The sequence below is a fragment of the Drosophila albomicans genome, chromosome X, assembly GCF_009650485.2.
Source record: "Drosophila albomicans strain 15112-1751.03 chromosome X, ASM965048v2, whole genome shotgun sequence".
Lineage (NCBI taxonomy): Eukaryota > Metazoa > Arthropoda > Insecta > Diptera > Drosophilidae > Drosophila > Drosophila albomicans.
In genome coordinates this window covers 261,835-277,772 of record NC_047627.2, presented here as the reverse complement: position 1 = coordinate 277,772, position 15,938 = coordinate 261,835, and the positions used below count along the sequence as shown (strand labels likewise).

The following is a 15,938-nucleotide window of genomic DNA, read 5'->3' as shown; positions in this document are numbered from 1 at the left end:
TATATAAATTTAATTACTCATTGTATTAGTTTTAATAAATTTAATTAGAATTAAAATAAACATTTTATTTACTGCATATATTTTTGAGCGTATTTTTATTTTGCATATTCCGAACTACGCACTAGAATCTAAGCACAGATTTTCTGCATGACCTGGACACCAGACTGTCTGGTAGACACGTCAAGTATAAATTCCCCCAGCACAGCCGAGGGAAATTTAAATTTCCTTTTGAGTGACTTGATACTTGAGTCTTGTAGAAAATCAGTTCCGCGTGTACGGCAAAACGAAGGGGAAAAGTCTATTCTCGTCTTGTGTCTACACATGACCTGACTGGCAGATAACTTGTATGTTGTCTGCTACCAAAACACAATTGGGTTGCTGCGCGGTATTGTCATCATAGCCGCCGCCGTCGCTGCCGCCGTTGTTGTCGTCGTCGAAGTCTCTGCGTCTCCCTCTGCCACCGACCCGCCATGTACCATTGCGCGGCACGAAGTGGGGCCTGGCTAGGAGACTATGCAAGTGGTGAGTGTCTATATTTTGTGCTTTGTTGTCGTTGTTTTTTGTCTGTTTTGTTTTGCACTCATATGTAGATGCTTATAAATGTATATATGTACATACATATATGTATGTATGTATATATACATACTTATTGTATGTGCATTTGTGCCTCTAAATAGTTTATTTACTCTCTCTTTAAAGTAATTTCTGTAATATTTCTCTTACTGTTAGATGGAAATTTATGTACATGTATGTATGTATATACATACATATGTATGTACATACATGTTTCTTAGTCAATCAGCGTACATTTTTTTACATACGCTTTACATCAATTCCCTTTTAGGCGACAAACTAGAAAGTGCACCCTTTTGATTCTACCACATATAGTATAGGAAAACAATTAAATGTTAAAGAAAATTCAACATTCTTTTGTGTTTCTATCATAAGCACAAATTGGTCTTTGCATTATGAAATAAAAGTGCATAATAAATATAAGAACGTCTAACTGATGGCTAATTGTCAATAAAAACAACTTTTTTAAATAATGGGCTATGGCGCCAAAATGCCAATAAGATTATATCAACGGTAGTGTTGCCATATCGATAACAAATATTCACGTTTTAATAAAAATTAGAAAATAGATGACAAACACAAAGCAATACCGATTTTAAGACAACTTTTAAATATGATAACTTTGCGACAAGACATTAAACAATGTTGCCATATTAATGACGAGCCATGACTCAAGGGCGAGTCTTGATATCTAAAACTTCCACAAATAAAAGTAAGCAAATATTATAATTCATTATTAATATATTGCATGTGAAATACACAAATTGTAATTAATTTTTAGTCGACCTGCAACAACCTGTGTACTATCGAAAATTCGCAGCTCTATCGATATCGTTAAGTAAATGGCGCGTATTGCAAAAACGTTGCGGAAAATCAGAATTCATGCTCTAAAATACAAATTAGAAAATCGCATGCCTTGCAGTTTTACTATGCATCCGAAATAATAAAAAGATACAAGTATAGTTGCCAGTGTGTAGTTCTCTCGTGGTTATCCGCGCGCGTTATCGATATCGATAAGCAAAACGCGCGTGCTTTCAGTAAGAACTTCTGACAAAAAGCACAGTACACAATTTAAATACGTAAATAAATGAAATTTAAGCATTTGTTATCAGTGAAATATAACAGTAAATATATAAGGCAGATAACCAACATGGGCGACTCAGCTGCGCCTCCAGATCAACGCAATGTTGAAATTAAGGCGCGAATTCCCGGAGGCCCAGAGGAATTTGAACGCCGCTTGGACGTCGCCAAGAAGCTAAGTGGAGCCGCTGGCGAGTTAATTATGCAGCGCGATGTATTCTTCAATTCTCCCCAAGGTGGACGCCTAAAGCTGCGCTACCTGCAAGCTCCAACGCGCTCTCAACTAGTCTACTACGACAGACCCGATGTCGCCGGTCCTAAGCTCTCCAAATTTAATAAGATCGAAGTGGACGAACCATCGGTGCTCGAGAAGATTCTCAGCCAGTCAAATGGAACGCTGGGTGTGCTGGCCAAGCGACGTATGCTCTTTCTGCATGAACAGACTCGCATACACATGGACGATGTACATGGTTTGGGACACTATATGGAGTTTGAGGTCTGCCTGGAGCCGGAACAGACGTTGCAGCAGGGTCAAGCGATAGCCGAAGAGCTTTGCAAGACTTTCGGCATTTTGGAGAGCGACCTGATGACTGGCTCATATTTCGATGCTTTGAACAAGGGCGACAAATAGGAAACTAAGCAGATACCCCGCAAATGTATCTATGTATGTATGTTTGGGATAAGATGGAAAGAATAAAATATACAAGTTCTATGCTTAGATCATTCAAGAGTGTTTTTTGCTGCACATAGACGCCGACAATTAGTCGATTATTTCACTAAAGGATTAAAAGCTCGTAATAATTTGATGTTAAATGTAGCTGCAGAATTTATTAATGCATAATTTGGCATATGTAAATGGTTAGATTCATAGATTAAAAAAGAAACATCGTAAACGTAAAATACCTATTTACAACAATTTGAATACGAAAATCAGCCGAACTTAGATCCAAAAAATAAATGTAAGAAAAACTAAAAATAATGTTCGATGATTTCAATTTTTATAGAACATATAGAAATCATTGTCGTAAAGGTTATTGAAATTCATAAGGATAACGATTGGCTGACTGGCGCTTGACTACGAAAATAAACTTATCAACTATATAAGGACAAATTAAGGACATTATGGGCTAATTATTTAGAGCGGTGCTTGTTAAACCATTTTGAATGGTCGACTTTTTGTGATACAAACAAATAACACACATTTATGTTACATTCAATGTTGAGTGTTGTTGAGCCAAAAGAAATTCGTAGCGCGCGGTTCAAATATAGTATTTCTTGCGGGCAGCTTAGCAATAGGAACCAATCAGGCTGATGGACATGGACTCCGAGATGGGATCAGGTGCTGAGATTGGCTTCCAATACAACCAATTGTAATTGACTGGAAAAAAATGAAGCAAACATATGAGATCTGCATAAGTGGATCTGGATGACATGCACTTACGCACAAAGGACTGCGTGAGGCGTATGGACAGCGTGCGACAGCGTTGACGACACTCGCTAGTCGGCCGTAGTATGATGAAACGTGTGCCTAGCGCCTGCTGTACATACACATTATGGCACGCGGTCTCGGGCAGCGTATATGCCGGTGCATGCGACGTATCGATGGCCACAAAGCGTTCGAGGGCGACGCCCATGCTGGGCAAACGCAGTGGCCTGGCAAAGATCGGACGCAGCAGGCGAGCAGGCAGCATGCGATTGCAGCGCCATAGATTATGCGTGGCATCCTGATCCTGACTACTGCTGCCGCTGCTGCTGCTGTTGAACTGACCGAACAAATCCTCCAGATTGTGAACGCCCTGGCTGGTGGAATGCACACGATACGCATCGCGCTGAAAGATCTGCAAATTGTTAGCATAGATGCGTTGAAACTCCAGCAGGTCAAAGCCATGCTGATTGCTGCGAAACGTGTATGGCATGTGTTCCGCGGGCTTGCGACAAAGCTGCAGCTGCTGTGCCAGCTGCTTGTAGCCGAGGCCGCTCGTCAATGTGGCATTGCCCGCCTCCACGTGGACATAGAGTTGAGCGCACTCATCACTTTCGAGCCACACGCTTTCGACATTAGCGCAGGGGCCACAATTGAGATCCTCCAGCTGAAAGAACGGATTGCCCATGAGGCAGGACTCGTCATACAGTTCGGTGAGACGGGGAAACCGTTGGATAAGTGGCATGGTCATGCGACGCCACATTCGCATGCCGGGATACACAAGGGATTGCATCATGCGTCCATTGTTTGCACCAGTGGCACTCTCATAACGATAAGCGACGACGCACAACGACATCAGTGTCAGATAGAAGAGCCAACAGAGGATCTTGCGTCGCCGGTCGAGCAAATGATGCAGCACCTCCAGCTTGAGGTAGGCCATCAGCGGTGGCGTTGTGGGCGTGTTGCGCCCCCTCGTCCGAGTCGTTGTTACCTGACTGCGCTGCTGGAAATACTGAAAGATCACATAGTTGTCGAAACTCAACGGACGCACCCCGTAATTCATTTCGGCCAAGCGACGCAGTTGATGCATTGCGTTCGTGTAGCGTTGCAGCAGCTGCTGCCGGCTACTCAGCTGCACAAAGTTCAAATCGATATCGATGTCGTAGTCGTCCATGTTGCAACTGCAACGCGGGCGTCGCCTCCTTTTTGTGCACAGCACACAATTGTTTTTCTGTTATCTTTCTTTGTTTCGATTCGTCGCGTTTCGTTTTCGATGTTCGGTTTTGCCTTCACTAACCGGTCGCTTAAGTCGCTTTTGGCCAGTAGTTATTTATACAATTTTAATATGGTCTGATCTCGTTTATTTACATTTCTCACTATTGTTTTTGTTTATTTATGTGTACTGTGTTGTGTTATTATTTTCCTTTTTTCTAGTATATCTCATTATGCAGTTGTGACATCTGGCCACACTAATGTCAGCTCGCCGTTACGCTTGTTATATTATAAAACTTGTTATCGATAGACTGTTATTCGATTCATAGTCAATCCAATGGATTCGTACAAATCCTATAATATTACATTTGTTTGCACTTGCTTATATATACATGATTTTTTTTAAATTTGTAGTTGCAAAACGTCTTTAATTCTTGCGTTTTAAGGGCTTACAGAGATGTATGCGAATGTGAAGCAAACTTGGCCACACTATTCACCCATTTTATAAGTTACTTGCATTTGGTCACACGACGTCAGTTGTTTGATAATCGAGTGGCAGTGCGGAACCGTCGCCAAAATCCAATTGTAAGCGTTTTTGCCAACACTGATCTAAATTTTTTTTGTCTTTTTCAAAATTATAAAATTTTTTAATGTCATTTTCGGTGATAAAAAAGAATATTTTGTGAAAAATGGAAGACAAATCAACGTCATAATTGCAATTGTGTATGTTCGTATACATATATGTGAATAAGTGTGTGTGTGGGCAACTCCACAAGTGTGTGAGTGAAATCAAAATAAAAGCAGCAACACAGCAACGAGTGATGTTGCGCCCCTGATGGAAATATTTTATAGAATTACTAATTGATATGACATCAAACCATTAAATATCATAGCGAATAGTGCTAGATCGTGTGTGAAATAATGAGAATGAAGTTGTATTACGTAAGAAATTTATCAAATTTTAACTGCATTCTTTGGTCAAAGGGAAGAGAGTCGACTTTACTTTGGTCGGGTGTGTTGATGATTTCATTGACGATGACGATGACTACGCGGCCAGCCAACGCACACACACAAGCATGCTCATAAAACTCACATACTCACTCATATACGTGAGACACGAGAGCGCATTGTGTGTGTGAATGTTTGTCATAAGAGTTATTTGCTTAGTGCCAATAATATCCTCTACTTGAAATTACTGGAGTTAAAGAACAAAGTACGGCATGCATTTCTCTCAACAGGGTGGCAACGCTTCTGCTAGTTGACGATCGTTCTGATTACAGTATACAGCAGCGCCCTCTTATGCCGCGATTACTTTGATTTCAAGGAGTTTTGCAGTTCCAATTGGTGTTCTCCCTCTCTCTGTTTCTGCATGTGCATGTGTTTGTGTAGCTGTCTTTATCTCTGCTTTGTGGGCTGCTTGGTTGCTGTGAGGCGAGGAACTTGTACGCCCACATTTTATGTAGCACAGGCACAGATGGTTTGCTTAATGCTTTTGTAGGCGTGCGCGCGAGGCCGAAATGCTGTACATGATTATATCGAGTTTATGAATGTATTAGTAGTGATATATACAAAAATAATAATGTGTGCCGCATTTTATGCTGTGGGTACCCAAAAAAAATGGTTTTCGCTCTTTGCTCATGCAAATTGCTGCATCGCCTCTGTTCCAAACACAGTTCCCTCCATTTCAGTTGTCGTTATATTTCGACACAAAAAATCATGCATATTTTGATTGTTTGTGGGTCACTCTAACCAGGGCTACCATTGCAAGGCATTTCATTAATTTATTAATCATTCGGACGTGCCCGGAACAGACGTCAGCGCTGCATGCACAGCATGAATGACTAAGCTGTGGAAAGAGTTACGCACACTCCTGAGTGCTTATGAATTTGCAAAAATACATACACATACTTGTATATGAACAGGGACGTGTGTAAGGCGGGCTAGCAATAAATAAGATGGCTTTGTTTTGTCCTGCCAAGAGCTCCCTCTTTTGTTTACATTTGCAATTCGCAGTGGCAACCGTTAACCGAGCGTGTGCGATCGCACTGTCTCGCCAACACTTTTTTTGTACTCCCCCACTCGCAAAACTCTCACTAGCGGCACTTACCTGAGTGAGAGAGCAGTGTGGGTCGTGCAATAATTGACATTTTGTCACTCATCATCAATGTTCAGGTCGCCTTACTTTGCTTTTGGCAGCCCTTGTTTATGTGAGAGAGGGATAACCAAATGTGTGTGTGTGTGTGAGTGTATTTTTGTTTGTTTTTTTGTTATTTCTTCGCACGACAGCAGCCACAATCAACAACAACGTTGAGCATGAGTCATATCCAATTTGATTTTCGATTCGTTCGCTTCGTATTAAATGGCGCTGATTGTACCATCAGAAGCAACAACAACGAGGGCAACAGAAGCAGCGAGAGACATAAAATTAAACATGAGGCAAGACAAAGAAAGTTAAAGCAGATGTTTGTTATACCCTTCTAACGAAAGGTGAACGAGCATAATTATTAAATAGATTTTACACTACGTCATGGACTTGCATATGTATTTGCTACATAATATTATTATGTCATAGGAGCTGCGATTGAATGCAGATGTGTAGTTAACCAGTCATCGAATGGTTGATGATAAACTGTGACTTAACCCATTTTTAGATAGTATACTTGATAATGTTTGTCCTTATAATGAGATAATACCTCTTCATAGGGTCGGAAATTCCTCCTGCTTTCTGTCCCACAGTTATAAATTATAACTTATAATACCCCTCTATCATGTGTGTAACGGGTTTAAAAAGGTCGCTCAATCGTGATTCTAAATCCATTAATTCAATTATATTTTGTTAATGTACGTTTCCCATTATACATAATGGAAGCTATATAAAGGTATATACGGTATATGGTATATGTATGTAGTTTATTTCGTGGCGCACTGTTTTATCAATATAATCATACACAAATTATAAAAAGCTTATCACGTCAATTCCGAGCGTTTAATTTACAATTCACGCTTTGTAAAACTTCGATAGAAATTAGGTAGAAATTTTGCTTTTATATATAGTAATTCTCAAATATTTTGAGCGATTTCTTAACGTAGCCCCGTTTGATCCAAGTCTGGCAGTACGTCAGCTAAGTAAGACTGCTCTGTGTCATCTTGTAAATTTAACATAAATTTACTGAGGAGCTGGAATATTCAACTTTTAGAAACGCGTGTGGCACAAGCTCTTAATTTTACTATACGATCAGTCCGGGGCAAAGAATTTTATTTCTGTGGACATAAGAGAACGATTGCCCCTTAGTATTGTTTTTTTTTTTTTATAGAGGATGTGTAACAAACAAAGTGGTTGTTCATGATTGGCATGTGTATTTAAGAAGTACAAAAATGGTGTGGAAGAAGTGAAAAAAATTGAGTGATTTCCAGACAATTATAGAATAAGATATATTTGTAATCATATACATATAAATGCTTTACAGAAAAAAAAAACATTTTTATTTTCAGTTATCATAGTCTTCTGATTACATTGAAATATGGAAACTTTTGAATACTTTGCTACTTATATTCCTCGAAATAATTATGATTTCTTGTCTCTTCCAGCTGCTGCACTAGAAACTTTCTCACCACAAAACCACTAGAGCGAGAGTCGCTGGGAAAAAGACACCAAGCGAAACAGAGAAAGAGAGATAGAGAGAGAGAGAGAGAAAGGGGAAGAACGTGCGCTTGTTAAGCGGTACGATGATAGAAACACAATCAAAAACAACAAAAGTAACATCTTTCAAAATGATGACAAGAAAAATGCAGCAGCTAATGTACTTGTCTCTGCTGTGCATCCTCGCATCCACTCAACTGAGCCACACTTTGGCAGCACAGCTCGATCAATCACCCGCCAAATTAGAGCAGAATCCATGCATGAACAAAGCCACCTGTCATGAGTGCATACAGACACAGAACTGCGGCTGGTGCATGAAGGCCGACTATGGCGATCGGCCGCGTTGCTTCCTCAACACGCCCAAGCCGGAGATATGTCCGGAGGAGTTCATTTATAACCCGGACACATCGGAGAGCATCAGGATCAACAAGGCGCTAACGTGGGACAGCAGTGGTGCCGCCGCCATGTCGGGTGGTGGCCAGTATATCTCGGGTGGCTCCTACGAGAGCAGCGCCAGTCGTCAGAGCTCGTCGTCTGGTTCGTATAGCGCATCCGGTTCCAGTTCCAGCTATGGCTCCAGCTCCAGCTCAAGTTCAGGCTTCAGTGCCAATTTGGGATCTCAAAGTGCCTTTGCCGCCGCTGCAGCCGGTGAAATTGTGCAGATCAAGCCACAGCGTGTTAGTCTCAAGCTGCGCATCAGTAAGTAGATCTCAAGATTTTACCAATAGAACCATTGATTTATTGCTCGCTCTGTAGATGAGGTGCACAATTTGGATGTGAGCTATTCACAGGCCGTAGATTACCCCGTTGATCTCTACTATTTGATGGATCTGTCCAAGTCCATGGAGGACGATAAGGAAAAACTGTCTGCGCTGGGTGACAAACTATCTGAGACCATGAAAGGCATTACATCCAATTTCCGTCTAGGCTTCGGTTCGTTTGTCGACAAGGTTCTCATGCCATACGTCTCCACCATACCCAAGAAGTGAGTGCAAATACATTTAAAATTGAAAGATTCTGGAGTAGCTAGCGTTATAAATCGTAGAGTAGCTTTGTAAGATTTGAGTAATGTTTTCAGCTAACCAATATGAGTGTTCCATGACAAAATATATCTATTGAGTGGATTAGTCACGCCGGATTCGTCGAAAGTTGAATATGATAAGTGCCGTCATATGAGTAATATGTGCTTATTTGTAGTTACTAAGCCTTAAGTGAGCAGAGTTTGCAGAATAAAATAAAACAGAGTCAAACTAGCATTTATAGCGGTCTCCACATCATTATTTCTAACAAAAATTGTTAAAAACAAATTTTACAACAAAAGCAAAAAGATTTACTCTTCATCCATTGGCTTTACTGAACAATGAATTAAACTTTCTTTCTGAATTTACATCTAATATTTATACAGACTTTGTTTTAAAATAGATTAACTTGTTCATTGTCACTTTTTTTTTTGTATGTTCTATCTATTTGACTAATTCATAAAATGTTATTTTTACCTAATTTTTACCTTTATGCGAACAAAAAAAAACACAAAATACAAAACTGACGCCACGATTAAACTTCAACTCCAACAACAACTCGATATATTGAACACGAAACCAACCATCAATCAACGCAAACAACCACCGATAAATCACTTTTGTGTATTATTATTATACAGACTCGAGCATCCATGCGATAACTGCAAGGCCCCCTATGGTTACCGCAATCACATGCCACTGAGCAATAACACCGAAAGCTTTTCTGTAAGAGCCAAATTAATATATTTGCAATCCTCCCACATACAACTATCCATCCAATACTCAATGCTATACACTATATTAATTATATGTATGTTTGCACGTTTCCCCATTCCCCCTTTCTTTTGCTGTCATATCATTGTGTGTTTTGCCTTGGTGCCTAACTATCGATATTTTTGCATCTACTCGTATATACATATGTATGTATATCGTATCGTATCGTATTGTAATGCATTTATCTTACGTATGCCTCGCTCATTATTTATGTGTATGTATGTATGTATGTATATTTTAGTTGTAATCAACATACATTTATTTCGTGTGTATGTTAATCATAAGCATTGAAACTCTACATATATCTATAAAAATCGGTGTGTATATTAAGTTTATATTTAAGTTGACGTAGACCGAGCATTTTAATAGTTAACAACGGTATTTGTTAGCCAAGCGCTGCCAACTTCACATGTATGTATGAGAAATTGATCGAGTTGTCAGATCGATGGCCAAATGCATTGAAATGGTTGTTCAGCGTCTGGTTCAAAAATGGGGGAAGACATAGAAACATATCATTTGCCATTTATCTGCTACATATTTACATATGGGACATTATTATTATATGTATTTACATTTTAATTTGATTTTAGTTTATTTATGTTTGTTGTATTTTTGTGTGTTCTCTCATATAAATGCTCACCATTTTTCTCTCTCTTTCTCTCTCTTTTTCTTTCTTTCGCTCTATAAATTATAAATCTTTTCTTTTATATCTATTTCTGTTCATAAAATTTGTGAAAATCGATTGCTTGTTCTTTCACACTAAAAAAAAAACTATATTAAAATACAGCCTGGAGGAGCCATGTCCCAAATGCGATGCTCCCTACGGCTATCGTAACATCATGGGCTTGAGCACGGACACATATAGATTCTCTGTAAGTTGTCTCCACCCAAAAAGAAAAGAAAAACAAAACGAAACGAAACTAAAGCAGAAAAGAAACAGATTCGTTACATTTTGAACTAAATCCATGCTCAAATGACATTTTGTTCAATTAGCCGCTAATACCGAATCTATGATTATTTTCATATATTTTATTCGTTGGAGTTTATAATAATTGTTATTGGTTTTGGGACTATGCTTAATATTTTGTTGTTCTGCTATGTTTGTTGCACTTATCAAGAGATTGTAGTTCATTTATTCGAATGTTTCGTTTGCATGTTATCGCTTTTATATGCCCTATCAAATCACATCCTCTTACCCCGCTGTGGAACGCAATTTTCTAGACCTGACTGAGTCTTGGTAATCTTATCATTGTCGCCAACTATTGGCGTCCTATCTGGACTCCCAGCTAGTTGGAACTGATAAAGATTAAGAGCTTCTTTAGCCATGGCTACTGTTTCCAATTCAACCATCGCGATAATTTGGTGATTTTGGAATTGGGAACATGCCGACGACGGACTCAAAGTGCGCCAAGAAAATTGCATCATTTGTTGCTTGTTGATTGTTGCACTTCGCCGCAACCATTAAACTCGCTCGGCTTGTTATTAAAATATTTCTTTTTATTACACACCCCGCAAAAAACTACACACAATCCACAAACAGACCGAGGTAAAGCAGGCAGCTGTGTCGGGTAACTTAGATGCCCCCGAAGGCGGTTTCGATGCCATCATGCAGGCCATTGCCTGCCGTCAACAGGTCGGTTGGCGCGAGCAGGCGCGTCGTTTGCTTGTCTTCTCCACGGATGCTGGCTTCCATTATGCGGGCGATGGTAAATTGGGTGGCGTCATTACGCCCAACGATGGTGAATGCCATTTGAATGGTGAGGGCATGTACACGCACTCGATTATTCAGGATTATCCGAGCATCTCGCAAATCAATCAAAAGGTCAAACAGAATGCCATCAACATCATTTTTGCCGTCACACAGAATCAATATTCCGTCTATCAGAAGCTGTCTGGACATATTGAAGGCTCATCCAGCGCCATTCTCTCTAATGATTCTTCCAACGTCGTTGATCTTGTCCGTGAAGAGTACAGTGTAAGTGTATTTATTTTTATTCAGTGTCGCTTGCATCGCGTATTTTATTTGAAATTTTATTGAACACATTTCTAGAAAATCTCATCAACGGTAGAGATGAAGGATAATGCTACGGGTGATGTCAAGATCACGTATTATTCATCCTGCTTGTCAAACGGACCACTTACCAAAACGAACAAGTGCAGCGGTCTTAAGGTTGGCGACAAGGTCACCTTCACCGCGAACATTACCGTCACAAAGTGTCCCACGGATCCAAAACTCTGGAAGCAGGTGCGGTAATTAAATTCAAATCAAATTTCAGTTGTTCAGTTGTCATCTCCGACCCCATAAGATATATAGATATATGATTATGATTCCTGATTTGGTTGTCATCAGATACAAATTGTAGAAGTTGTATATAAAAATGATTGTATATGGCAAAAAAAAGGCAATTGCAGTCGGGTCGGTTGCTTTGGGTGATAAACTGGTATACTTACTTTGTACTCGATGGTATATTTTGAATGTACACCTGGCCCTCGCTTAACATGGGGGTTACGATCCTAGAAATCTTCGTGTTAAGCGAAACATGAATTCAGTACAAAATAAGGAGTTACGTTCGGAAAATTCAAAATTGGCAGCAAAAAAATTTTTTTAATGTTAAAATTTTATCTGTTTTTATTAAAGGTTCATATATTTGTTCAAAATTAACCAAAAGTTATTACCTTTAATAAATGCATAACGTTTAAATTTTTAAAACTAAATGCTGGTATTTAGTTAAAAAAGTTGCGTCATATAATAATTTAACAGGCTAATCTTTATAGAAACTTAAATATGTTAAAAAGTAAGGAGATCATATGTTTCTATTCATATCAAGTTTGAAATGCATTTGGTGGCATTTATAGCTTAAGCCAGTTTGCTTCAAAATTTTTTCTCATTTTGGTGGCTCTTTTATCAAAAATCGTGTAAGAACAAGGTTTTTAGCGTGTTAAAAGGGGGATGGGAGCAAATTTGTAACCGTGTAAGACCGAGTTCGTGCTAAAAATGTCCGAGTTAAGCGAGAGTGAGGTGTAATCCTCTATACATAGATGTACAAGTTATAGCCTGTGGAATATATTCAGTATTAATCAGGTATATTTATAGAGTAATACCGCACTGTTTTGTCGATTATATTCTCCCATAGCTTTCTTAAATTATGTTGAATGTTGTTTATTCACAAGAAACCGATCCTAGGCGTGTTAATTGATGGAACGCCAAACGTTCAAGCTTATTACGAATATTAAAATTATGATAAAGCACATGTGTATTTTTGTGTAGAATCAGGGTGCGCACTTATCTATATTAAAAAGTAATGAGAAATGTTCATATTCATGCTGCTTATTGCTCTAAGACCAAAAAGTTTTTGAGGCATTTATCATATAACGGTTTTCAATTGAATTATATTTGTCAGTTGGCCACTTGATTATTGCCAACTGATAATTATAATTCAAATGACTTCAATTATGATGTTGACAATAATCCAAATACTTTGTTCACCCAATCCTTTGTTATTTGCAGGTGATCCAAATCTATCCGGTGGGCATCAATGAGAGCATGATCATTGACCTGGAAATGCTCTGCTCGTGTCCCTGCGAGCATCCCGGCTCGATTGGCTATGAGAAGCACTCGACCAGCTGTAGCAAGTCCGGTACTTTGATGTGCGGCATCTGCGAATGCGATGACCTCCACTTTGGCAACACCTGCGAGTGCTCCATGTCCGATGTGCATCTGAACAATGGCAACAACAACATGTGCCGTCAGGGCAACAATACGAATGCCGCCGACTGCAATGGACGCGGTAGCTGTGTATGCGGCGCCTGTGAATGCAAGAAACGGTCCAATCCCGAGGAGATAATTTCCGGAAAATACTGCGAGTGCGAAAACTTCAGCTGCGAGCGCAACAAGAATCTTCTGTGCTCGGGACCCGATCATGGCATTTGCGAGTGCAATCGCTGTGTTTGCAAACCCGGCTGGACGGGCAGCAGTTGCGATTGCCAGACTTCGAAGGACACATGCATGCCACCAAATGGCGGCGAGATTTGCTCGGGACACGGAACCTGCGAGTGTGGCGTTTGCAAATGCAAGTCCACCGACGACGGCCGCTATTCGGGCAAATACTGTGACAAGTGCCCCACATGCTCGGGGCGCTGTCACGAGCTGAAGGACTGTGTGCAATGTCAAATGTATCACACCGGCGAACTGAAGAATGGTGATGATTGTGCCAAAAATTGCACCACATTCACGCCCGTCGGCGTGGAGAAGGTCAAAATCGATGAGGACAAGGATGAACAGTTGTGCGTGTTCTTCGATGAGGACGATTGCAAATTCACGTTCAAATACAGCGAGGTTGGGGAGCTTGTGGTTCATGCCCAAGAGGAGAAAGAATGCCCACCCAAGGTCTTCATGCTGGGCATTGTGCTGGGCGTCATTGCTGCTATTGTGCTCGTCGGCTTAGCTATTTTGCTGCTCTGGAAGCTGCTCACCACTATACACGATCGTCGCGAGTTTGCGCGATTTGAAAAGGAGCGCATGAATGCCAAGTGGGATACGGTAAGACATTGACATTGGCATTGACTAACCACAACAATTGATAATCACATATGGTATCTATTTTATTTTTACAGGGCGAGAATCCCATTTACAAGCAGGCCACCTCAACTTTCAAGAACCCCATTTATGCGGGCAAATAAGCGATCTGCTATAATTTGTTTTAAATAGTGAAATTTTTGCCATTTTAACAATCAATCAATCGACTGTTTACATATTTCGGATCTGTCCCCATTGTATTGTCTGTACCCAACAACTAATATGTTTACCCTCCAGCCCACTCGATCCGTTCTTTCAAACGTAGCAGCTTCTTCAACTGGTGCGCGTGCAAGAGAAATGCTTGAACAAAAGTCAACTGCCATTGAAACGCGTTCTAAACTAAGTCAAACATGTTTATTAAACAATATATATATAGAGTATACAAAAGCAAAACGATTGTGCCTTGCAATATATATATATATATATTTATATACATATGTTAGATTTTATATTTGTATACCGTATACACAAGAAAGAAAAATGCTTCTATTAATAAGCAGCCAAACTAACCGCAGCAACCAACGACGCACAACATTATTCAAGAAATTACTCAACCAATCAATCGAACCTGTAAACGATCTACATACATAAATGATGAACAACCAAATTGTGCCTATGTTACTTACAACAAAAAACTAACCAACGAAACGATCGTTTTAAATATTTATGTGTGCTCCTCCCCAAGAGCGGAGAGAATTCCAAAAACAAACAAATTAAAAAAAAAAAATACACGGAGCTGAAGACACGAGTGAGCACATCGTTTTTCTTTTTGTGTTTATTTTTACATCATAAGTGTACTCGTATTTTGTGGCAAAATATTCGATTTGTATTTTCTTTCCCTTTTCCCTGCCTTTCGGATTCGTAACTATTTATTAATGTCCATGCAGCAATACTGCACTTTATTTATTAGCAGAGCAACGATCCACAACCAAACCTGAATTTATGCCAATTAATTAACATGCGAAAATATAATTACTTTTTGTTGTCCCACTTTTATGTTTGCCAATGTCAATTCATTCATGTGTATGTTTTTTTTTTTGAGATCTATTATTATTCTATATCTAACTTTATAAATAATATTTAAGCGTATTAACATTTAAGCTTGTAACTGTTAATTTTATAATGAGCGACAAATGCAACAAAGAAAAAAAAGAAAACAAATCATAGAAACGTGCCCCGATTTTTATTTATGAACAGGAGATCGCTCGTATTGTATTTTTTATATACTATATCGCGATCGCGTCGCGTATTTGCCAGTTTTTTGATTGAACATTAATCTTAAACACGATAATAAACATATGTATTTTTGCGATTTGTACTGATTACTGATTAACCAAAATAGAGTTCATAATACCAAAAGAAAAACAAAAAGCTAAATAATTGTTTATAAATTAATATGCAAAAGCAATTTTAACGAAACTTAACATGGAAATTACAAAACAACAAAATTGTTTAATGCTAATGTTTAGTGAAATAAAAATAAAAACAAAAAAATATAACTGAATTATTCATTCTTCTGTTCCACAACAATCCAACAATAAACACTCTAATACCCAAGAGTACCTTCAGGTACTAATCAAATAATTTATGTTATATACAAAAATTCGATATTTTTGTTGGTAATATTCGAATGGCATAAGA

General features: G+C 39.1%; 3 protein-coding genes across 6 annotated transcripts; 2 read left to right on the top strand and 1 right to left on the bottom strand.

The window, feature by feature from the left end:
- The first annotated feature begins 1,510 nt into the window (after positions 1-1,510).
- LOC117577804 (uncharacterized) lies at positions 1,511-2,371 on the top strand. 2 transcript variants are annotated; one of them, XM_034262735.2, is made up of 2 exons: positions 1,511-1,652; positions 1,715-2,371. In XM_034262735.2, exon 2 carries the CDS (start codon positions 1,724-1,726, stop codon positions 2,282-2,284), a length of 561 nt encoding a protein of 186 aa, XP_034118626.1. In that variant the 5' UTR covers positions 1,511-1,652; positions 1,715-1,723; the 3' UTR covers positions 2,285-2,371. The 2 variants fall into 2 exon arrangements, with proteins under 2 accessions (XP_034118626.1, XP_034118627.1); XM_034262736.2 differs by having other exon boundaries at positions 1,543-1,652; positions 1,711-2,371.
- Positions 2,372-2,471: 100 nt separating this feature from the next.
- On the bottom strand, positions 2,472-4,782 carry LOC117577803 (uncharacterized). Its single transcript, XM_034262734.2, has 2 exons — positions 3,095-4,782; positions 2,472-3,031 (listed from the first exon to the last, which is right to left on the bottom strand). Exons 1-2 carry the CDS (start codon positions 4,248-4,250, stop codon positions 2,940-2,942), a joined length of 1,248 nt encoding a protein of 415 aa, XP_034118625.1. The 5' UTR covers positions 4,251-4,782; the 3' UTR covers positions 2,472-2,939.
- Positions 4,779-15,609, top strand: LOC117577802 (integrin beta-PS). Of its 3 annotated transcripts, none has more exons than XM_034262733.2 (8): positions 4,779-4,873; positions 7,877-8,627; positions 8,685-8,913; positions 10,509-10,593; positions 11,262-11,696; positions 11,772-11,966; positions 13,230-14,261; positions 14,336-15,609. In XM_034262733.2, exons 2-8 carry the CDS (start codon positions 8,015-8,017, stop codon positions 14,399-14,401), a joined length of 2,655 nt encoding a protein of 884 aa, XP_034118624.1. In that variant the 5' UTR covers positions 4,779-4,873; positions 7,877-8,014; the 3' UTR covers positions 14,402-15,609. The 3 variants fall into 3 exon arrangements, with proteins under 3 accessions (XP_034118624.1, XP_034118622.1, XP_034118623.1); XM_034262731.2 differs by lacking the exon at positions 10,509-10,593 and adding an exon at positions 9,589-9,673; XM_034262732.2 differs by lacking the exons at positions 4,779-4,873; positions 10,509-10,593 and adding exons at positions 4,995-5,011; positions 9,589-9,673.
- The last annotated feature ends 329 nt before the right edge of the window (positions 15,610-15,938 follow it).

Bases quoted from the DNA above. Each gene is read 5' to 3' on its own strand.
- LOC117577803 (XM_034262734.2), bottom strand. From the start codon at position 4,250: ATGGACGACTACGACATCGATATCGATTTGAACTTTGTGCAGCTGAGT. The intron at 3,032-3,094 runs GTAAGTGCATGT...ATTTTTTTCCAG, and splicing joins CCTCACGCAGTCCTTTGTGC to TCAATTACAATTGGTTGTAT.
- LOC117577802 (XM_034262733.2), top strand. From the start codon at position 8,015: ATGATAGAAACACAATCAAAAACAACAAAAGTAACATCTTTCAAAATG. The intron at 8,628-8,684 runs GTAAGTAGATCT...CTCGCTCTGTAG, and splicing joins TAGTCTCAAGCTGCGCATCA to ATGAGGTGCACAATTTGGAT. The intron at 10,594-11,261 runs GTAAGTTGTCTC...ATCCACAAACAG, and splicing joins CGGACACATATAGATTCTCT to ACCGAGGTAAAGCAGGCAGC.
- LOC117577804 (XM_034262735.2), top strand. From the start codon at position 1,724: ATGGGCGACTCAGCTGCGCCTCCAGATCAACGCAATGTTGAAATTAAG.